This window comes from Eucalyptus grandis, chromosome 1 (assembly GCF_016545825.1).
Source record: "Eucalyptus grandis isolate ANBG69807.140 chromosome 1, ASM1654582v1, whole genome shotgun sequence".
Classification (NCBI taxonomy): Eukaryota; Viridiplantae; Streptophyta; class Magnoliopsida; order Myrtales; family Myrtaceae; genus Eucalyptus; species Eucalyptus grandis.
This window is the reverse complement of record NC_052612.1, coordinates 53448217-53469740: the sequence shown is the minus strand read 5'-3', so window position 1 is coordinate 53469740 and position 21524 is coordinate 53448217. Positions and strand designations below refer to the sequence as shown.

The 21524-nt window shown below is 39.8% G+C and overlaps 3 protein-coding genes and 1 long non-coding RNA gene across 5 annotated transcripts; 2 read left to right on the top strand and 2 right to left on the bottom strand.

The window, feature by feature from the left end:
• The first annotated feature begins 787 nt into the window (after nt 1-787).
• Nucleotides 788-2589, top strand: LOC120290988. The gene is made up of 2 exons (XR_005548803.1): nt 788-1760; nt 2406-2589. It is a non-coding gene; the product is annotated as an uncharacterized LOC120290988 (long non-coding RNA).
• Nucleotides 2590-2742: 153 nt separating this feature from the next.
• LOC104450361 (anthocyanidin 3-O-glucosyltransferase UFGT) lies at nt 2743-5008 on the bottom strand. Its single transcript, XM_010064884.3, has 2 exons — nt 4369-5008; nt 2743-3734 (listed from the first exon to the last, which is right to left on the bottom strand). Exons 1-2 carry the CDS (start codon nt 4913-4915, stop codon nt 2860-2862), a joined length of 1422 nt encoding a protein of 473 aa, XP_010063186.2. The 5' UTR covers nt 4916-5008; the 3' UTR covers nt 2743-2859.
• A 3949-nt stretch (nt 5009-8957) lies between these two features.
• Nucleotides 8958-13077, top strand: LOC104450346 (ADP-ribosylation factor). The gene is made up of 7 exons (XM_010064865.3): nt 8958-9241; nt 9727-9817; nt 10767-10882; nt 11086-11145; nt 11223-11288; nt 12518-12717; nt 12815-13077. The coding sequence occupies exons 1-6, from the start codon at nt 9185-9187 to the stop codon at nt 12707-12709; spliced, it is 582 nt and encodes a 193-aa protein (XP_010063167.1). The 5' UTR covers nt 8958-9184; the 3' UTR covers nt 12710-12717; nt 12815-13077.
• A 968-nt stretch (nt 13078-14045) lies between these two features.
• LOC104450323 (serine/threonine-protein phosphatase 4 regulatory subunit 2-B) lies at nt 14046-19785 on the bottom strand. Of its 2 annotated transcripts, none has more exons than XM_010064844.3 (7): nt 19596-19785; nt 18628-18716; nt 17904-17962; nt 17708-17794; nt 16850-16902; nt 16528-16590; nt 14046-14693 (listed from the first exon to the last, which is right to left on the bottom strand). In XM_010064844.3, exons 2-7 carry the CDS (start codon nt 18702-18704, stop codon nt 14421-14423), a joined length of 612 nt encoding a protein of 203 aa, XP_010063146.2. In that variant the 5' UTR covers nt 18705-18716; nt 19596-19785; the 3' UTR covers nt 14046-14420. The 2 variants fall into 2 exon arrangements, with proteins under 2 accessions (XP_010063146.2, XP_010063140.2); XM_010064838.3 differs by having other exon boundaries at nt 17708-17804; nt 17914-17962; nt 19596-19783.
• Nucleotides 19786-21524: the final 1739 nt, after the last annotated feature.

Sequence of the window (21524 nt, the reverse complement as noted above, 5' to 3'; positions counted from 1 at the left end):
CGTGGTAACCCCCATTGCCATTGCTCAGAGTGGAGTTTGGATACCCAGTCAAAGCTGCATGGGCATCAGCGTGAGTCGGCTAATAAAAAATTTCTCAATCGCACGCATCAGCGACCATCTTACGAGGCCCTACCATTTGATTTCACGAATGTGCATTTCAGAAGACTACTGACTCTTGAATTATCTTCAACAATCTTTTTTTTTTTGGGTCGGAAGACTAAGTCCATTACATTACTTTTAGGGATATATGCATTTTATGAAAGTCAAAAATTTTTTTTTATGAAAATGCAATTAAGTCCTAAAACTTTTTTTGTTCCCAAAAATTTGCAAGTAAGACACAAAAAAACTGTTTATTATTTCTAGAACAATTTTTAAGAATAAAACTTTCAAAAAGTCTCCTCCTTTTTTTTGTCAAAGTTGTTCCATCTAAGTCCTTCCATTGGTTGCATTTTTTGAAAGTTTTAGGACTTGAGCTCGCCCACTTTTGAGACGAGTTTTCGGACTTTATTGAATTTTTGAAAGTTTTAGAAAAAGAAAAAAAATTAAAAATTAAAAATGAAAAAAAAAAAAAGAACACTTTACCAAACGTATGACAAATTTTAGGATTTAATTGCATTTTCTGAAAGTTTTAGAACTCAATAATTTTTTCATTTTCATAAACAATTTTGAATAAAAACGTTACTGCACTTATCCATTACATTTCTTTTAAGCAGAAACATGAGAAACATAAAAGTAAGTCTCAGAACACAAGAAGTTCCGAAGAGCTTGTGGAGGATAAAGAGATCCAATTTCGGGATAGGGCCTTTCATCTTTGGATTTGAGCAACCGATTCAGCTCTTCTGTCGAACCTTTTAGACATGGGGCTAATTTTTTTTTGTCAGAGATGTGAAAACTCAAGTAAAAGATCTTCTCGCTAGCCGGCTGATCTGAGCCTTTCCACGTGCTTATCAGTTTCAGATCATCTGCTTCAAAGAGAGGCAACTCTTTCTTGCTCAAACTGAAGTATTTTCAGGCTTTCCACAGAGGCCAGGGTTTCAGCTTGAAAGGGCAGACGCTACCGTGACGGATCGGGCGAAGCCATAAATGAGTTTTCTAGAGTATTCACGGCAGATACATGAGATGGCACGCTCAGTGGTTGCTTCTGTAAGCATCCGTCTCTGTTGATTTTCAGACATCGGGTGAGTCTCTAGTTTCTGTAGCTTTACTCCTGGCTTTTGAGTTCCTATCTCTGAAATTGTTGTTCACAGCACGGGCCGATTCCGTTATATTCCTCCAATCTGGTCCTTGCTTTGTGAAGATAAAGTTTGTTTCTGGGTTTCCATATGTTCTAGAGAATTAGGACTTGAACCGAGATCTTTATGTCTAGTCCTGGGTCTGTCCACACTGCTTATATCCAGTCGCAGATGTTCAACGGTTTTCGTGTGTTGCTGACAAAGAGAGCAAGTTGGCCCAGGTACGATATTCCTTTAGTAGAGATTTTCTTTGTTAGGCAACGCATTTTGGCGGACACTCCACAAGAAAAGTCATTCTTGGAATTGTCTTGAAGCTCCGCACTACGCTCCATAAAGCTCGCAGTGTCTGGTAAGAAGACGAAGCCCGATTATGTTAAGGCTTATCTTCTTCCTCTTTGAGTGTATCGCACCCAGTCTTCACCGTATAATGTCACGTCTTGGTACAAGTCCACCCGATGTTATCTTCTGCAGTTTCAGTCCTTGATGAAACATGAGGATTTCATTCAGTCTGTTCGTCAAATAGACCCTGTAATGTCTGCTCATCCTTGTTTATTAAGTCAGCAACTCTACGGTTCTCTCCAATTTGCTAACCCCCAAAATCAATCCTTTTTTAAGCCACTTGTCCTCTCTAATACCGATGTTTTCCTCATTTTCCTACTGACCACATTACAAAATGAGAAATGGCTCTTCTACCCATAATTGCCAGCCCCAATATGGGCGAGGAACCCTCCCTCCATGCAAAAAAGCAACAAAGAGAAAAGTAAATATGTAGTCTTGTCTCATTCTCCTGTACTTGTTTGCCCAACATTACCCTGTTATAAGTAATCGAATCCCTACAACCGAGCCCCCATTTCCTTTCCGTGCTTAGGTTAATCCCATCTCTTCCGGTACAATCCAGATTTCGGGTCATTGTTCTCCCATCAGAATGATGCAATTTTTTGCTCTATAGCCCAACGAATGGATATCGAAATTTTAAAGATAGACATTGCATATTGACAAGACTTGCAGGAGGACTCTAATGAAAATTTCCTTTCCTGCTTTTGACATCAGTTTTTTTCTTTCTAACCTTCCAATTTCATGTCATAATCGCCAGAATTCATACAAACATTTGATTTTTAAACACACTCTAGTTTGATGAAAGACTCAGATATTTGTTTGTTTTGTCAACTTCAGGGACTTGCAATTCATGAGCCATGATTCTTCTCAAATTCTATGGACGCCTCATACTGAAATAGATTTCATATTTGTTCAAATTAATTGTTTGATCCAATGCAAAACAATACTGATTTAGAGTAGCTGCTATGTTCTTACATTCTCTAATTTTTCCATCAAGAAAGAAAATAGAATGATCCACTAACGAGGGACGGGCTAACGTCGCACAAAATCTGCTCAAATTTATCCCCCTGAAATCGCCATCATCTACAGCTCTCCTCCTAAAAAAGGACAGAACATTAGCGATATAGGGAAGCGGGTCAACCATCCTATCGAATGCCTCTCAAGAGTTGGAAAGTATGGCAAAAGCTTCAATTAAATTCAACCCATTGCTCAACCAAAGCAATGAGCCAGAAATATAGGGAAGTTTCAACTTCAGTCGGTGTGTGCAAAGTGGGTTGGACGGGAGAACATGTTAGGCGTTTGATACAATGTCCAAAAGGAGTTCAAAGTTGCGAGTGGAGGACCCATCCGGTCCTACCGCCTTCTCAGCTTGTCGTCGGAGGGCTCTCATGTTGTCCCTCATGATTTCCCCCCTTTCTTGGGACAGAAGAAGCTGCAAGCAACTCAGCAGGGCCTGCTTGGTGAACACACCCCCCTCAACTCCCACTCCAAGCCCCCACACCTCCTCCATCATCCGCCCATTCAACCTCTGATCCCCAAAGAACGGCCTACACATCATGGCCACCCCTCCACCCCCTATGCTCTCCAGCAAAGAGTTCCAACCGCAGTGCGTTATAAATGCGCCGATCGCAGCATGCTTCAGTATCTCTTCCTGGGGTGCCCATGCCACCATCATCCCTCTTGTCTCGTTCCTCTCAAGAAACCCCTCTGGCAGATTCTCTCTTAGATGGTCCTTGAGAGACCATATGAATGGCACTCGGCTCGCTTCCAAGGCCTCTGCTAGTTCCACAATCTCCTCGCGAGGAGGCACCGTCACTGACCCAAAGCTAACGTAGGCAACGGAGGCCCGCCCTTGTCCGTCCAGCCACGACATGCACTCGCTTTCGTCGGGAGCGCCGGGCTGAGTGGCTGTGAGGTTGAAGGGACCCACGTTGAGGAAGTTGTTGAGCTTGGACTTGAGATCAGCGGTTATGGTTGGGTCCAACTCCTCGAAGCTGTTCAGGAAAACTGCAGCTGCTCTCGGCAAGGCCCTGCCCATGTCGCAAAGCATGCGGGAGAAGAGTGAATCCAAGTTCCCGAACACGACTCCTTCTGGCAAATCCCTGATGCGTATTTTTGACATTCCCGGGATGAATTGCAGGGTCTCATCTGCTCGCCCGTCCATTCCTGCAAATTCGAAAGGAATTTCACTTCACTAGCTAATTGAGTGGAATGAAACGAAGGGACAAGGACTTCGGTATGTGATCGGATGATATCGCACGTCATATCGTGATATCACGTAAGAGTTGGGGCGCGTTAAGTAATAATTTTATTTTGATGGTTTTATTTGTTTATGTTTTCTAAAATAATTTCCAAATATAAGAACACGTTTGGTAACTCGCCGAAGGCTCACTTGGCCACCGTGAGGCTCGGCCTTGCCAGATTTGGGCGAGGCCGAGCCTCGCGCCGGTCGGTGACGCTTTGACAAGGTCGCTGGCCCTAGTTAGCCAGTCGTTGGCCATGGCCGAGGTTGGCGACCGATCAAAGGAAGAAGAAGGAAAGGAAAGAGAAGAAAAGATAAGAAAAAAGAAAAATTATTTCCGAGAACAAGAATTTAATTTTTTTTTTTTTACTTTTTGTTTCTAATCCAAATCAATTCTCGGAAATAAAATTTTTACCAAACATAATTTTATTCTTTTTTTTTTTGGCTGGAATAAAAAAAACATAAATAAATTTTGGGGAACAAAAATAATTTTTACCAAACAGGCAGGCCCTTGGTGAACTATAACACAGTACTTGCCCCCATAAATTACTTCAATACCTAGGCTGGCGCCGAGAGTCTGCCTGATATGCTCGGTGTAGAGATGGGCAGAGAGAGAGGCAGGGCCAGCAGTCCAGAAGGCCACCCACGGCAACTCCATCTCCGCGGCCATATCCGCGGCGAACCAGAAGAAGGCGTCGGTGACCAAGCAGCTCACCGTCCTCCCCGTCTCGGCCACTGCCCGCTCCATCCCCTTCCTGAAGTTGGCTGGGGCGGCCCTGAGGAACAGCTCGATGTCCTCTTCTGGCTTGCCCACCCGCACATGACCCTCCGGTACTCCGGCTCCCACGTGGTAAGCTCTCAAGTTGGGCAAGTGGCGGTAAGCCGAGAAGACGGAGGCGATGGAATCGGCAGTGCTGAAGAAAGAGTAGAGCGTGTCGGGGGTGGCGGAGGCCAGGCGGCGGATGACGGCGAGGAGGGGAGCGGCGTGGGTTCCGAAGGGGAAGGCCAGGACGGCGACGTGGGGGCTGCCGCTGCCGCTGCCTGAGGTCCTCATTTCACGAGGTGGGTCGAGACACTGAACGCTGTCGGAAGGCGAAGAAGACATCACGTCGTCACAGCTCACAAGGGGGGATGAACTAGCACCACCCAATGGCTTGAATGCGAAGGTTCTTCGTTAGCCCATGAATTATAAAGGAGTCGAACGTAAGAAATTTAGGTGGGAGTCGAACAGAGAGGGTTTGGTGGGAAACATCTTAAACCCATTACCATTGCCTGGATCAATTAGGTAATAATAATCTTGGCGCTGTGCTTTTGCATGACGGCACCATTGCTTTCTACTAGGGACAGCGCAACTTGGACCGTTAATCCCTATTTTGCTCACAAGGGGCAACCCGATTAGTAAAAAAATCAGTGGTTTTGCATGTGTGTAATCACATTTAAAGAAACAAATCCAATGACATCATTCCAGAAAAAGGAAATCCATGGTGTAATTGGCTACAATTAGAGGGTGGAGTACCGGTCCAGAATAATACAAATGACATTTAAGAAGTCATGGACAAAAATAATATTAGATGGATTCAACTTCCATTTTTTTTCCAAAATTCTTTTTTCAACGAACGGTTGGCGATGGACTCAATACCCTAATACGGTTGTATCTCTAAATGAAAAGCTTTTCGTGGAAGACTTATCTCATCCTGTTTTCATTTCACAATTTATTAAAATATGCGACTACCGCTAAGGAGCCTACTCTTCTCAAACTTCATTGGTGAGATGATTGTTTCCAAAACCATTGTCACCAATCCCACAATCCTTAATGGGAATCCGACTGAATTTCAGTCAATAATAATTCTAGATTTTTTTTCCCATTAAACTTAACTTTGGTAACTTTTTATTTATTTATGGAATCAAATCCCAACAATTGGGATTTTGAAATCTGACAAAAAAAGTCAACCGATTGGGAAATTGTGGGGTGCAGATTGCATCGTTACTCTACCAAGAGTATCGGTGCAGTCAGCTAAGTTTTTCCAAAAAATTTGTCAGCGACGACATCTGTGAGATTATTTCCATTTAAGAAGAACAATTGAATGTGCTTATATTGAACAACAAAAACATAGTTTTAGTGCTCTGGATCCAACTTTCCAGACACCATCCCCTCTGCTCCTTCTTAGATTTATGGGCACGCAGTGAAGAGCAGGCAGTTGAAGGCCAGCGTCATGGGCACGCATTGAAGAGCAGTTGAAGGCCAGTCCGCTGGCCTATCCTCCTCCGGGGGTGTTGCCACCTATGAGGGCTGCCTGCAGTAATCCTTTCAGTGAGGACACCCAGCCAGGCTACATTCATTTCGGTGCCTGTAGGCCTTACACCCCTTGTTGGTAAGAGAATATCTGTCTTCTCCTCTAACCTAAGAATACTCCTGAATTTTGTACCCTAGAGTTCAAATGAAGTAATTTAAGGACTTGTTCAGGTCCAGAATGTGCTTATATTTGAACGACAAAAACATAGTTTTAGTACTCTAGATCCAACGCTCCAAACACCATCCTGTGCTCCCTCTTAGGTTTATCTTGGGGAGGCCTTTTCTCTGTTGATCACCTACATATCTACTTTTCAAGTAGGAGACATTGGTCTCCTTATTTTTTATGAAGTGATAAAAATTATGGTTTCTTCTTACTTTGGTTATGTTATATTGGAATTCTCTGAAGTGTGGCTGTTAGACAGGTTGACTCCCGCTAAAAACTTAGAATCAAAGCCAGAGAGAGGATCCATTTTACTGACCAGCAAAATAGACGAGGTACTGTCATTATTGAAAGTCGTTGACACTGAAAAATGTCCCCAGGTGTTACTCTATCATGTACCTATTATATTTAACAGGTTAAGCTATTATATGGATTAATTATATTCAGTAAATGGATTATAAATAAGTTTAAAATGACAAAGCAAAAAAATATACCGTGTTGAATGGGTTCACAGATTAACTAGATTCAAGTCATTTTTGTGACTCTGTTTTCGCCTCCTATGAGAAAATAATACTCTTTGGACTATTCCAAGTATAAAGAAGTTTTGGTGGGTTCTCCTGATTTCACTTTTATTAAAATATCAAGATGGCTTCTTTTTTTTTGCCCATTATTTTTTATTTATTAATCTTTTAAGTTTTGTTTGTTAGTTATTATAGTTTAGCTTTCATTGGTTGTATTTGGCATTGGTTTTTTTATGTCACTACAATCCATGGTCAGGAAAAACCACCTTCTTCGACATCTTAAATTCCATTCAATTAAAATTTCAATTCCTCCACGTTATTCATTGCGGTAATTTATAAATTCACTACCAAATACTAACTTTCTCTTGTTTTTATTGTGAATTAATACAAAACTTGAAAATTCTATGTAATATTAAAAGCCAACTTTTCAGCATCTTGTAGTCGAGATAGCAATTTTATCCAAATAACATATATACACATAAAAAGTTTAAAGTGGGTTAAAGAGGTTGATATAAATTTTCATAGGTTAGATTAAATATGGAAGTATTTAAATAAATAGATTGGGCACAAGTCGGAACGGGAATGAGTCACTAAATTTGTACTATATATAAATGGGTCAAACGGATTAAACGTGTTAATTTGAGTCAGACTATTCTTGACCCAACCCAAATTTGATCTACCCACCTGTTCGACAGCCCTATATGTCGGTAGTCAAATTGATGAGAACTTGTTAGACCAATGACAAAAGCAGAAATGACAAAGTTTTAAAGACTAGTCAATACAACGCAATCCGTAGATAAGGGGATCCAGTTCTAATCGACAAAGACTGTCAATGGCAAGGCAAAGTGTTGAAAGCTATTAGTTGACAAGCCTAGTTGACTACAACTAATATAATTGTCTAGGAAGTTGGAATGAGTTAATTGTGGAGTCGTGAACCTAACTATTTCGGCTGTGGTTGCTAGAAGTGGAGCCTATTATTGTGGGAACAATTAGTGATGATAATTGCGAAGGAGCGGAAGGGATGTAACCTTCATAATGGTGCTAGGAATCTCAGACGCAACTGTCATAAAGATAATAATTGAAGAAGTGGAGGCGGCAGCTGTTAGGCAGTAAAGCCAGTGATTTCCGAGATTGTAAATAAGTAGTGCTAGATCATGGAAACCATACATTGCTTGTGTAGTTTAGTAAATGTTGTTAAATGTTAGTAATAGGTAGAAATACCCAAATTGTTGTATGTACAAAGGACCGTCAAATAATCAAAAGGTCTTTACTCATCAATCCATATTCAAAAGGTATTTCAGCGATGCTTCTCAGTAAAAAAAAAATTGCAACATTATCGCACGGATAAAAATATACAAAAAGATATATGGTGGGTGGCTATAATAATCCACCCAGAATTGAAGAAATAAAAAGAGAATGATAAGGATTAAGGAGTATAAGGACTTGTTTAATAACCATGTTATTCCTAATAACAATTTATACTTAGAAATAGTTCTTTCTACTTTTGTTTCCTTGACGAGTTTGTGAGCATTTGAAGACATTTGGTAATTACATAAAATATTATTTCTAAAATAAAAATAATATAAATGCGTTTGGTGCGATTCTTAAATTTTTCTGTGTTGTAAAATTTCTTTTAATTTTTTAATAATTTTATGATTTTTTTTTTTTCTCCCTTCTCTTCTTCTTTCTTTCTTTCTCAAGGGAGCGTCACCTCGCTTAGCCACGTGAGGCTCCAATGAGGTCGCCGGCCATCGCCATGTCAAGGTGGCTGGTTAGAGAAGAAAAGAAGAAGAAGAAAAAAATAGAAATAAAAAGAAAATAACTTGGGCTTAATTCTAGAATTATTCTCAATGACAAAAAAGTAACTTCTTTCTGCATTTTGATTACGTTTAAATTTATTTTCGGGAACGGTGTTCTCGAGAGTGCAATAATTAGCCGACATTACCAAATAAATTCATATTCTTTTTTGTTTTGAAAAAAAATAAAAAATAGTCCAGAATTAACCAATTATCAAATAGGTCCTAAGTTTGCTCAATAAGTTTTAAGTCAGGAGGAAAATGAGTATTTTCAGTTCAACAAAACAAAAGAAAAAGACATCATTTTATTGAAAAAATAATACCCCGAAAAGAGCTCCTCTTTTTCCCGGAAAGAACTTAGAAAGGAAAAGGAAAAGGAAAAAGAGAGAGAGAGAGAAAGAGGAGCTGCGTCTGCGTGTGCGTCTGCGTGTGCGGGCTTCGGGTTGTGGTGGGCGGAATCGATCCATCATCGCGAATTCGGATTTCGCTGCTGCTGCTGCTGCTGCTGCTGTTCTTCTTGAGAATCATCGACTCGTTGCTGGTCTCCGATCGCCGACCTGATCGACCTTGACCGGAGGAGGAGGAGGAGGCAAAAAAGACAAACATGGGTCAAGCCTTTCGCAAGCTCTTCGATACTTTCTTCGGCAACACCGAGATGCGGGTACTCTCTACTCTTCCCCGCCTCTTCTTCATTTCGCCTTCTCTCCTGTGCTGCACTTGTCGTCGCGAATGATTTCTCTACCCGATTCTTTTCTCTGCTTATCAGAAGAAAAGGGAATTCGGACTTTGTTTTGCTACCCATAGATGTAGTCTACCAACACGGAAACTCCAGAATCCCCTGTTTTTCGCATCTCGACTTTGCCTACAATGGACACGATTACAGAAAAATCGTGCTTTAGTGGTGATGACAATTTTTTTACTTGCTCCAGTTTCAGTTTGGTCGAGCATCAGCTCAGGTTCTACAGATATCGTATCTGAAATCGGTTTGGTTATCGTATCTGAATGCATATTCCCGTTTGATTGCCGTCTCGAGTTATATAGATTGATTTCGTGCTACTGGGTGGGGCAAGTCATGTTTTTGTTTCTTTATCTGCATTTCCCGATTAAGTATGTTGGGTAATAGCCCTGTTCTTTGAGTTGGCTTAGGTTGTGATGCTTGGCCTGGATGCAGCTGGTAAAACAACCATTCTCTACAAATTGCACATTGGAGAAGTACTATCGACTGTCCCTACCATTGGTAGGTCCATCTTCTTTGTTCACGCTTTTGGATGGCCGTTTCATTTGGAGTTAGCCTCGAAACTACCCTTTACAATTTCCTGCAGGCAGTGCCCATTGTTGCTATGATATTCTATCCACGTGATTTGAACCGTGTACTCTATTTCTTAAAGACTCATCCACCCCCCGGTGCATGAAAGAGCAGGAATTTTCTTCCATCTGATCACTTTGTTGTGCTTGAGACCTCACTTTTGCTTCGTCGGAGGAGTGACCTTCTATTTTGAAAACCAGCGGTCACCATTCACAACAGGCTTTGATTGAACTGTTGCAACTTTTACCTCTTTCATCAATTGAATCTGAGTCTTCCACCTTTGCTTAGAAATGAAATTTTCCTGGACATGCACTAGTCCCTACACTTGGAAATTCGTCTTTATTGTCACGTTGCAAATGTTTGCACCTTTTTGGGTTTTTGCCAATTTAGTGTAGAAATCGTGTTTGTATTTGAGTCATATATGGATAAGTTTTAGTGAAGGAAGAAAACCTGCTTAGCTTGCTCTCAAAATGGGATTAACTCTTTACCCCAATGTCTCTGTTCTTAAGGATGTCATTATCACACCTCTGAATTAAAGAGAAAATCTCCTTCAAGTTGTTTCAGGGAATGAAAACTCTTATTTCTGTTGTTTTGGCACCTGAGATGTCTATAAAGTAGCAAATATGTCAACTGCTTTGTTGCCATCTAGATTCATTTATTGGGTTCATGGAGTATGCCCCTTAACTATTCCATTGAGATTCTGTGTATCTGCTTCTTTGGAACTTTCATCTAGGCAAACTTGCCTGTTTTCTAGGACTTACAAAAGTGCCCTCTGTCCTGGCTTGTTGAGAGTTTCTACCATGCCATGTTTACATCATTGACATATAAATGGTGTTCTGGATGGAACGGGATAAGTGCTGATTGTCTTTTCTATGTGTAGGTTTCAATGTGGAGAAAGTACAGTACAAGAATGTCATATTCACCGTTTGGGATGTTGGTGGGCAAGAGAAACTTAGACCTTTGTGGAGGCACTACTTTAATAATACTGATGGGCTGGTAATTCTGCGCTCTTTTAGCCGCATATTTGCTTGTTTACTTCCAAGGGTTTTTTTATAGATTGAGTGTCCTAACAATTTATTCTATAGCAGTTATTTTGCGTTTATCTAACCGAATCATGGAGCTTAAGAGGGCTGAGTTTTGCAGTGTGCATGTGGATGAGGAATGTATGTTTGAGACAGTTGTTAAATGTTTTGCTGCAGATCTATGTTGTTGATTCACTGGATAGGGAGAGAATTGGAAGGGCCAAAGCAGAATTTCAGGTTTTATTGAGATGGCTGGCATATTGACTGTGGCTTTACATGATTAATGCTTTTTTAAACTTCTGCTTTTCCCTCAGGCCATTATCAATGATCCATTCATGCTCAACAGTGCCATCCTGGTGTTTGCAAATAAACAAGACATGGTATGTTCTGCTAGTGTTTTTAAATATCAAGCATTCATGAACCTCTTCATTGCAAGAGGCCAGGGTATCCTGTTCCAATTTCACTTTTTAGTTAGGGCAGTTTGGTTATACTGCTATGTCTTCTCTCCAGTCTTTGTATTCATCTGTTGGTGGATTCATTAGAAGTTAATGTATAAACTTATGTATGCAAATCTATCTAAGTGAGAATGGGCTTAAAATTTGGCCTCGAAACTTGGAGAAGCACACTTGCTAGGAGATAAATATGTACTGTGTACATGCATGCATGAGAATTAGGATTTAGTTAGCTAACCATTGGGCTGTAACTTACTTGACTAGGAAAGAAAAGTCATCTTTGCTTAATGTTTTTGTGGTACATTCTAATAACTGTCTTTTCATGCTTATACTCTGATTAGTTTCTCCTTGAGACTAATAATTATAAATCGTATATTCAGACTCCAGTTGGAACAATCTATTTGTGTATGTCAGGTAGATATGTGTCGTCTGTAAAAAGAATCGTGCAAATTTGTCTTCTTGGGTTTCATTTCAAATCAAGTAGCATTTCTTCTTTAGTAGGTGAAGCTACATGCAATGCCTTTTATCATTGCTTCTTACAGATATATCAATTGATGCTGTAATAATATCTGTACATTTTTGTTGAGGGGAATATTTTGAGGGGGATTTGTGTGATTACCCTTGAGACTTACTTTATTTGGTACCATGTCCTCTGATTCCCATATTCAAGGTCCTTTTTCCAGAGTGCTCGCCATTGACTTCTTAGACCTCTATCCTTTCTGAGAGACAACTGGGAAAAATCGGTGCATAAATGATGGATGCAGTATGTTTAAGCTGCAGAGATTTTAGGAAGAGATGCAGGGAATGAAGAGCCAGTGTTTAGACTGCAAGATTTCTGAGAGTCGAAGAATAACTGTTCAAGTTCCGTAATATATGCCTATTGCGAATTCCCTGGACTGATTTTACAAATTAAGGGAAGCAAGTTCACATTGGTCTATACATTACATAAATTGTTTACCAAATTAGCTGCTAGATTACACTCTTTTAGGAGATTGATCTGAACAGGCACACAATCAGATATGCTAATATGGTTTAGAACTAGGTTCTGTTACCATCTGGTGATTTTTGTATAATTCTGGCAATCAGCAATCAGCTTTAGATTGTTCTAAAGTGGCTAAGACATGATATGAGGCTTATGATGTATCTTTTATTTCTAGAAAGGAGCTATGACACCAATGGAAGTTTGTGAAGGCTTGGGTCTCTTTGACCTTAAGAACAGAAAATGGCACATACAGGGGACTTGTGCACTCAGGGGAGATGGGCTTTATGAGGGCTTGGACTGGTTATCAGGAACCCTAAAGGAGATGAGAGCAGCTGGGTACTCTTCTGTTGGAACCTCATCCTTCTAGTGGTCAAGGTTGAAATTCTTACCCACTTCCTGTGATTACCATTTATTCGAAGTCCTTATGTTGCTCCTAGATGATAGTTTAGAGCTTTCTGCTGGTTTATCTCAGGTCTGCAAAATGATAATCTGACATTCCAGTAGTTACGCATTGGAAGTTGCTCAAGAGTTTCCTCTGAATTTTTTCGGGTCATTAAAAGGTGAATGAAATCGTTGCCTCATGTACTATTGGAATTCAGTAGTCCCGTGTACTTTTCATATGCAACGCCACTTTCAGGTTGCTGAATTGTATACCCTTGACCGATCAGGGATTTGGACATACCGAAGATGCTTTTTACTGTGTATATTTTGTATAAATCTCTCTCTCTCTCTCTCTCTCTCTCTCTCTCTCTCTCTCTCTCTCTCCCTCTCTAACCAAAAATGCTTGTGATGTGTCCGAGACATTGGAGAGTCTGAAATAGCCTGCAATATATTACCTTCCTATGCTGGGAACTGCAGGTGGTCATGCTTGACCAAGTTGCAGTTCTCACAAGGGTTGGGAGTGGCAATGTGTTGGATGGCACCTCTTTTGTATGAATGAAATAGCTTATCTATGAGCATGTAGGTAAGTACCTGCTCATGGCTTCTTCTTGATCTTTTAGGTTGATCCCATCAAGATAAATACTTATTGACAGTCTCATACGCATAGCCAGATTTCTCAAATGTTTTCCTTTCCTTCTTTTTGTCTTTTAGTTTGAATGAGGTATTGTTGAGTGGGTAATTGGTTCATGGCATCACGAGTTCCTCGCCGTCAGAGTAAGATGACCAAGAAATTAGAAAGGCTAATTCGTTCCCATAAAAAATCATTTACAGACGTTACGATGACTTCTACACCGTGCTAGAATGTTAGAATGGAAGGTCAAGCTGAGAGCAAACAAGGTCTTGGTAGTTTTAAGAGTCTCATACCAAGAGATATTTTTTTATGCATGGTCATCAAAGGATATATCGATTGGTTAATTTATATGTAACTATAATAGAAGTTTGGCTCTCACAGCTCACTTAGAGCTTCCGAAGGGTAAGATGGGTAGAGCAGGCTTTCTTGAGCTCAATTCTCAACAAAAGCAGACTTTAGACGGTGATATTTCGAGGAGCTCAACCATGAGACCCTGAGCCATTGCCATCAACACCTACTTCAAATTGCAAGCCAAAAACTATTGTGCAACCCAACAGACCGTAATTGACCTACATACTGTGAAATATCATTTTTTGTCTGTTTACAACTAATCCATATCAGGTGATAATCAGCTACTCGCATTGCAAGCTAACATAGTGTCTCCCGCCAAAATTCTCTAAAGTCCATCGTATAGACAAAAAGCTCCTTGATTAGATAACAAGATACGAAATGCTGAAAATAAATTTTAATAGTCCCGCATAACAAAATGTCAGATAAGCATAGAGCGTATCTTTATGTACCAACATTACCATTTTAGTAATCCATAAATTTAAAAAGATAACAAATTTGACTAATGTGAGCTAAAACATGGGGATCCTCCCTCGAATTAAATCACCAGCAGTGTCATCTACGATATCTTAGAACGCACTATGTGGTTTCCCTCACCGCTGCAGCATGGAAGAAACGATGCCATCCATAATCAAAGCCCGCTCTCACCAAGCCGTGACATTGGACAAGCCTCAGCACTCTGTGCAGAAAGAAGAAATGAACCGGTTCAACCAGAAAATCAACTAGGAGTAATGGGCGGGGGAGAACTTGTTTCTGATGGGCCAACTATTTCTCCGAAGGTGTCCATATCAGCAGATATACCCTCTTCAACATCAGCCTCCTCCATCGCAGCCACTGTTACATCTCTGTCCCCCATGACAACATCAATTCCTTCTTGCTCTAAGCTAGATTGCATCTTAACCTCTTCACCGGCCTTCTTTGGGTTCTCAGATTCCTGTATCATCATTTGCTGGTTGGAACAGCTTGTCAACATAGACGTGACCAGCAGATTCTGCGGCAAGAGCAGTAAGCACAGGTCAGTAATACCTAATAGATGATGAGATACAGACTAGAGATGTGAATGGACGAGTAATACTCATTCCTTGACTTAGCAATACGAAAATGAAAACCAACTTGAGACTTGATAATATAAAGAACAAGTGACACCAGCAAAAGGTAAAGCTCTAAGGGAAGTGGACATTCTGTCCATGTCTCTTATCCATAACCAATCAATCACCCAGGTGCTTTAAAGTCTAAAAGGCAGAGAATAATGTATTTTTTGTAAAAAGCTCTATTGTTTTTCAAACAATGTCATAGTCAATTAAAACATCTCAAAGATATCGATGTCTGTCGCACCACCATGGTGGAGGTGGCAATTTATTACTCTTATCTTGCAGATTAGCCAAATTGTTTGAGATACAATAGGCTCTGCCACACCTCTTTAGGTGACTCATGCATTAAATTTTTAACAGAGAAGGGTTGAAGTAGAACCAGTATAAAAAACAGGCCGATGAGAAAGCAAAGGCCAGAAAGTAGAACAGCCGGAACTTTAAGGAAGATGAATATACGAAATATCAAAATCAACCTCTAAAGCATCAAAGTATCAAATTATGAAGCAATTTGCTTTGCACCTAATGTCCTCTATACCAAAGCCATAATTTTAGCATCACAATAATTCCATTCCAGGGCCAATCAAACAAGATATGGAGCACGGCCTTGACAGATTAAGGGCACATTTGGCAACTTGCCAAATAGTGTTTGATTATGTTCTTTTGTTCTCGTAATAAATTTGGAATGGTAAATTTTTTGTTCCCATGAACAAATTTGTTCTAGGGGAATAGGTTTGGAACAAAATCAAAGAGTTAAAAAAAGTTGCTTCTATAATTCCGGGAATAATTTCAGAATCAAGCTAATCCAAATTTCATTTTTCTCCTCTCTTCTTCCTATTCTTCTTCCTTCTCTTTTCTTCTTCCACTGCCGCCACTGTCAACCACTGCTGGCGACTAGTTGGGCGAGGTCTAGCAAGCTAGCCAAAGGCTCACTAGGCTAGGGCGAGATTGCCGGTGGCTAGGCAGGCCTCGCTCGGGCCTCCCCCAACCATCGGTGAGCCTTGCCTGCCAGGCGAGGATCGGCCGAGCCATGGCTAGGCAAGGTTGAGCCTCGCCCAAATCCAACGAGGCCGAGTTTGCCCAGCTATCCACGGGACTCAACCTTGCCGAGCCACCACAAGGTCAGTGTTGCCTGGCCAAGGCGAGGCCAAGCCCCGCCGGCGACTAGGCGAGCTCGGCCAATGAGGCGCGACCTCACCGGAGGCTGGCAAGGTAAACAGCCCTCGTTTGGCCGATCGCCGATCATCCCAAGGCTAGCAACCTACCAAAGCTTGAAGAAGATGAGAAAGAAAATAAAAAAGTTATAAAATCACTAAAAAAATTAAAAGAAAATGGTTTGAACTAGAAATTTTGAAAACGGTATTGAGCAATTCAATTCCAAGAATAGAATTTTGGACAATTACCAAACGCCTTAAAATGCTTAAAAATTGTTCCCGAAAATAGAATAAAAAAGAATTATTTATAATTAGAAATTATTCTGGGAATAGAATTATTGCCAAACACACCCTAACTACACTTATTCCTGATAAGCAGTGAGGAATTCATTATTGGAACCAATCAAACTTTCATGGTTGAAAATCAGATGAAGTATACGCTAACCAAAATTTCATATCGAGGTAGCGTCATCCCCAGAGGAAGAGCATTTGGGTTTGCACAACAGTTGGGCAAAATGAGATGATCTCATGGATAAGTATATACAAAGTAGCCTCCAGCTTTTTAGCATGATTAACAACAAACCTTTTCAAGTGCTAAAGCAAGCTTTGAGAGTTTTGGATATATGCTCTGTGCAGATAGAAGTATCTGTAAAAAGGTGGGAATGAAAAAAAAAATTAGATGGATTTGAAATTAATCCCTGCAAGGCTATTTAGAGCACAAGAAAAAGAAAAACCGTGCAAAAAAATGACAAACACAACCATTCACCAACTAACCCTCTGCCTTAAGCAAGAACCACAAAAGTTCCAAAAAATCCAGCATGTACACCAAAGAATCAGAAGAATTACATATATAATTTGATTGCTAAAAATACAAACAAATAAGTAAAAACAAAAATAGGCGATACCTCACATAGCCTTTGAAGGGTGAATGGTGGACCCTCATCGAAGCTGAGAAGAGCTGGAAAGTAAAACACATAATAGCATCAGATGAGTAAGTACACCTAGATTGTAACCATACAAAAATCCAATCGAAGTCACAGACTTGCTTCAAGCACTAAAGGCAGAGCAAAAGAACAACGAAGGCTTGTTACCTAGCAAAAGTGTTATGATAAGCACTCAATGAGCTCTAGTTTCTTGACCTAAGAGACACATTGTTACAGAATAAAGTGTTTGATCTCAGATGCATGACATACTCGAAGATGACATCACGACAATCTCTGATTAGAGAAATGATATCTAAAGATGATAGAGAAGCACTAAACTGAAAAAATTTACCATTTAAGATTTTCAAGATATACAGAGTCGTATCAGTCTATTAAAGGATGTCCTACAACTCTCAAAACTAAATTTCTTACAGGCCAACGAGCTAAATTAACCACCTAACCCAAAAAAATAACAACAAATAATAATATTTCCCTTTAAAGAACAGCACTTCATCCTACCATTACAGAGTATTCTACCTACACAATCAGTTCAGAAGACCAGCAGGAAGAAAATATATTGTCAAATTATAAGAAAACAAAGGCAATTCCGAGCTAAAAAGAAATTTCAGTACAACCTCAAGGGCAAGTGCAATAACTCAGGATAACCACTGGACTACCTTCGAGCTTTGAGAAAGAAAGTCCTAAGTATATTCTGCCTATATCAAAAGAACCATCAACTAATGCAAGCAAGAGTAGCTGAGAATTCACAACAACAGCAGATGAAGAGCTAAAGGCGCATTTCAGTATTTGCCAAGTAAGTTATCAATGTTAATAATTTACCTTCATCCAACCTTGTTACCAACTCTTGGTGGGTCTCTCCCAAAGAAGCGCTTTGCTCTTCAGTGGTCATTTTTGCTTCGGGATAATCTGACAGGACCTTTGTAGTACATCAAAATAATAATCATAAACTGACACTAGAAGCCTAAAAAATTCATACCTAGGACGATAAATGCCGCAATCTTAGACGCTTACATACCTCCCCATACCTGCTTCAATTTAACAGATAGAATAGTCTTCACTTGATCCCATTCAATCCTGAGAGATTAATGAAAAGTTCCAACAAAGTCAAGGCAACATTCATTCTTCAAAAGCTAAACATTTACAAGTTTAATTAAATTTTGACATGTTGAAGGATGAAAGGACACGCAAACTTAACTATAAGGTTCACCAATCATAGTGAGTCTCATGATTGACTTCTTAAATGAATTATTCTGATTTTTTTTTTTTTTTTTTTTTTTTTTTAAGCAGAGAATGCTACCATTGTTGAAGAAATTAAGAAGCTTTATCTGTTATCTCCTATCCTTTTGGTTAAGGACAAAAACCAACCCCCAGTGATGACAAAATTAGAAGGACATCAAAGAGGGAGCAAAACAAGAAACAAGAAGCGTCTATTCTGGATCATGAATGGAGGTGATGCGAAATATGCAAAACCAGAAGAATAACTACATTGATATAGTGAATGAGACAACCTTTTCTATCGCAATCCAAACACTAAGACAGGAATTTCATCCACAAGCAAATATGCCAAGATAAACATGCATCAGACAACCATAGTGACTCGATTAACAATTAAATAAAGTAGCATTGACAGCAGAGAGGTTAGAATGGTTACTGTGGTCAGTTATGCGAAAAAGTAGGATCATGTGTGCAATGAGAAACAGGATCATTCAAAGGAAAATTGCGCGAGGGTACTTGGATACCAGAATGTCCCAGAGGATGCAATTGTTTCTATAACTCTTCTAGCTTCTTCCTCGGGAAGATCAAGCCCGGGCACCATGCTTCTAAATGTCTACAAAGAAGACACATCAACAAACATCAGAGCCAAGCAAGCACCTTGGACACGAAATATCTAGCTTCATGCAAATCTCATAGGATATAATATATACTTGTAATAACATCGATGCAACTGATCGCGTAACAAGCTGCTTAAAGTAGAGAGAATCCCAATGACGTCCATAAATTTTAAGAGCATACTGCATCTGTAAGATTTAGGACAAATAATCTAAATTCGACGGTGGTTAGTTAACAAAGAACATTGAAAATCTAGCAATGTTGTGGTAAGGCACTTGGCTATTATTTCTAAGTATTAATGCTTGATGGTCGGTAGGTGTTTGCGGGATCTAATGGGGATAACGCTATACAAGAACCTCCTTTGATCTCTGACTAAAAGACGAGGGAATCGGTGGATATAAATACTGACGTTTCCATCTCGACCGCTTCTGGCCGCCGAGACCAAAAGCACACGACCATGCTTGTCGGTGCGTGACCCATTGTGCATCTATTAGCCTCATCACGAAGCAGCATTCGATTTCAGATCGGTAAAATGGGGTGCACAAGCAAAAACCAATGTGAATGAGCAGACGGAAAGGGGGGAAAACACGAGCACTCTTCTCGGCATCGTTTTGCTTCTTGGTTTGTTGGATTTCCATTTTACGCATGGACAATCTGAACGGGAAAAGGCAAGGAACTCTGACAAAAGATGAGAAATAGCCACGTCTAAAGCCTCAGGCCAGAGGAAAATCAGAGAACTCATAGTCGAGGGGGGGAAAGAAGAGTATCGGAAAACTGAAATTGAAGGTGGAAAAGAACGCATCACGAGAACAGTCTCGAACACACGAAAACCAAAGCCAGAGGAGCAACGGGGCTCCGGCGAGAGAGGTGGCGCTACCTCGTTGATATTCGGCGGTGGAAGAAGAGCTTGCGCGGTGGCTGCCGGTGGAGGCGCGGTGGCCGGTCGGGGTGCGGTCGCCGATGGGAGAGGAGCGAGGGATGGCTGATTTTGCCCTTTAGGGCGAATTAATGCCGGCGGTCATATTCTGGAAAGTATGGATATTTCTGGAAAGTACGCATTAATTTCTACGAGCCTTTCTATTTTGAAAAGGAAATTGCAAATCGGAACTTGTCCACTGTCTTCTTAAGCGCAGCAGTTACCTCTTCTTCTTCTTTTTCTTTTCTGGTAAATTCGATTTATTACGAGCAGAACAATGAATTGCCTTGGCCAAACACCATCACTACCAGAAAATTAAATAAATAAATTATAAATGCATCTCTACTTTTTATTGCAATATCAATTTACATCCTCAAGAAATCTTGAGACTGGTAATTCAAATGCACAATGACCAATCCACCCTCAAACTCATCTAATTCTTAGATTTTTATTTGGATCTGAAATAGGTAATTCATTCATTCATAAGCAAGGATTACAAGTAGACGATAGGTTTGATTCAGAACATAAAATACTGAAAAAAGGTTGGGGAGGTGCATATAACCAATTTGTAGAAAGGAATTTGAGATGATGCGTTTTCGCTACCCAATCGGCAGCTTGGCTGGCTTCTCTTGGGTAATCATCTAATTCCTAGATGATTACCCATGTCTTCTCCCTTCTCAACCATGCCCTTTGACGAATCTATTAATAGCGGAGCACCACTAATTCGAGTTGAGCTCGATGCCAATGAAACTCGACCGGTCGCAATTTAGTTGGGTTGTCAATGGTGGTGGGAGGCTGAGTAGGTGGTGGTTGGTTTAATCGAATATTTTAGCAATTTTAAAATATTTATAATTGAAAAATGATACCGATATATCACAACAATAATATTCTTGCTTCTCTTTAAGTATATTTCCTTTTCTCGCTAGGTTATACACATGACGTTGTTTTTGTTTCCTTCTAATTTAGTGCGAAGTATATAAAAAGGTCTATTGTATATTGGAATGATAACAACGCTATAGTTTTACACGTCTCGGACAATTCATTTTATTTTTTAATTATTTTCAATATATTTCTAAAAATTAGTATTGTTTTCATGTCATCTAACATTTTCCGATAGGTTTAAGGTTTTGAGCCAGTGGCTTTCATTGTGAGTGGATTTAAAATGACAAGAACTGGAAGGAAAATGGCAAATTTGTAAATAACGCTTGATTTTAAATGCAATATGGAAATGGTAATGATAGGCTTTCGAAATTCAATATGCAAATGGAAATGAGAGGTTAAAATGTGAAGATGCATTTTCATGTTTTTTAAGAAATAACTTACTCTTCAGGTGAAAAATGGAAATTCATAAAAATCATTGGAAACACGTTGGAGTGGAAGACGTTTCAAATTTTGAAACGATTACGAAACTTAATTGGTCTTCTTTTATGTGTGATTATGGAATGGATTGTTCTCTGAATTCCAATTAACTAGCAAAAATATGTAATCCGAATTTGCTGGCGTCTAATGGGCGTTTGAAAATCTTCACTTATTAGTATAGGCTTGTGTTCGCCCGCACGGCTGGGGCTGGCTACTTGTGTGGATGGAAGAAACAGAACAATTAATTAATTATGCGAGGAAGCGAATTGAGTGGAAAGTTAATGAAGATATGTTAATCATGTCATTTTTCCATTTCCATTGTTCATTTTAAGATTTATTATAGAACAAAAAAAAAAAAAAAGCTAGACAAATGACACTTATGACTTAAAACGTTGAATTTATCAATCAAAAATAGTTGGTTACTCTTCTTTATTTGATCAACTCTCGAGTGGGAAGGATATTTCACCTATAGTTTGCTTCGACACAAAAAAGAAGAAGAAAAAACACTTAATAATATTAAATGTATTTAGA

Bases quoted from the DNA above. Each gene is read 5' to 3' on its own strand.
- LOC104450323 (XM_010064844.3), bottom strand. From the start codon at position 18,704: ATGGTGCCCGGGCTTGATCTTCCCGAGGAAGAAGCTAGAAGAGTTATA. The intron at 17,963-18,627 runs GTATCCAAGTAC...TTAATCTCTCAG, and splicing joins GCATCCTCTGGGACATTCTG to GATTGAATGGGATCAAGTGA. The intron at 16,903-17,707 runs GTAAATTATTAA...TTTACTTTCCAG, and splicing joins GGTAACAAGGTTGGATGAAG to CTCTTCTCAGCTTCGATGAG.
- LOC104450361 (XM_010064884.3), bottom strand. From the start codon at position 4,915: ATGTCTTCTTCGCCTTCCGACAGCGTTCAGTGTCTCGACCCACCTCGT. The intron at 3,735-4,368 runs GTATTGAAGTAA...TCGAATTTGCAG, and splicing joins GACTCTCGGCGCCAGCCTAG to GAATGGACGGGCGAGCAGAT.
- LOC104450346 (XM_010064865.3), top strand. From the start codon at position 9,185: ATGGGTCAAGCCTTTCGCAAGCTCTTCGATACTTTCTTCGGCAACACC. The intron at 9,242-9,726 runs GTACTCTCTACT...GAGTTGGCTTAG, and splicing joins TCGGCAACACCGAGATGCGG to GTTGTGATGCTTGGCCTGGA. The intron at 11,146-11,222 runs GTTTTATTGAGA...CTTTTCCCTCAG, and splicing joins GGGCCAAAGCAGAATTTCAG to GCCATTATCAATGATCCATT.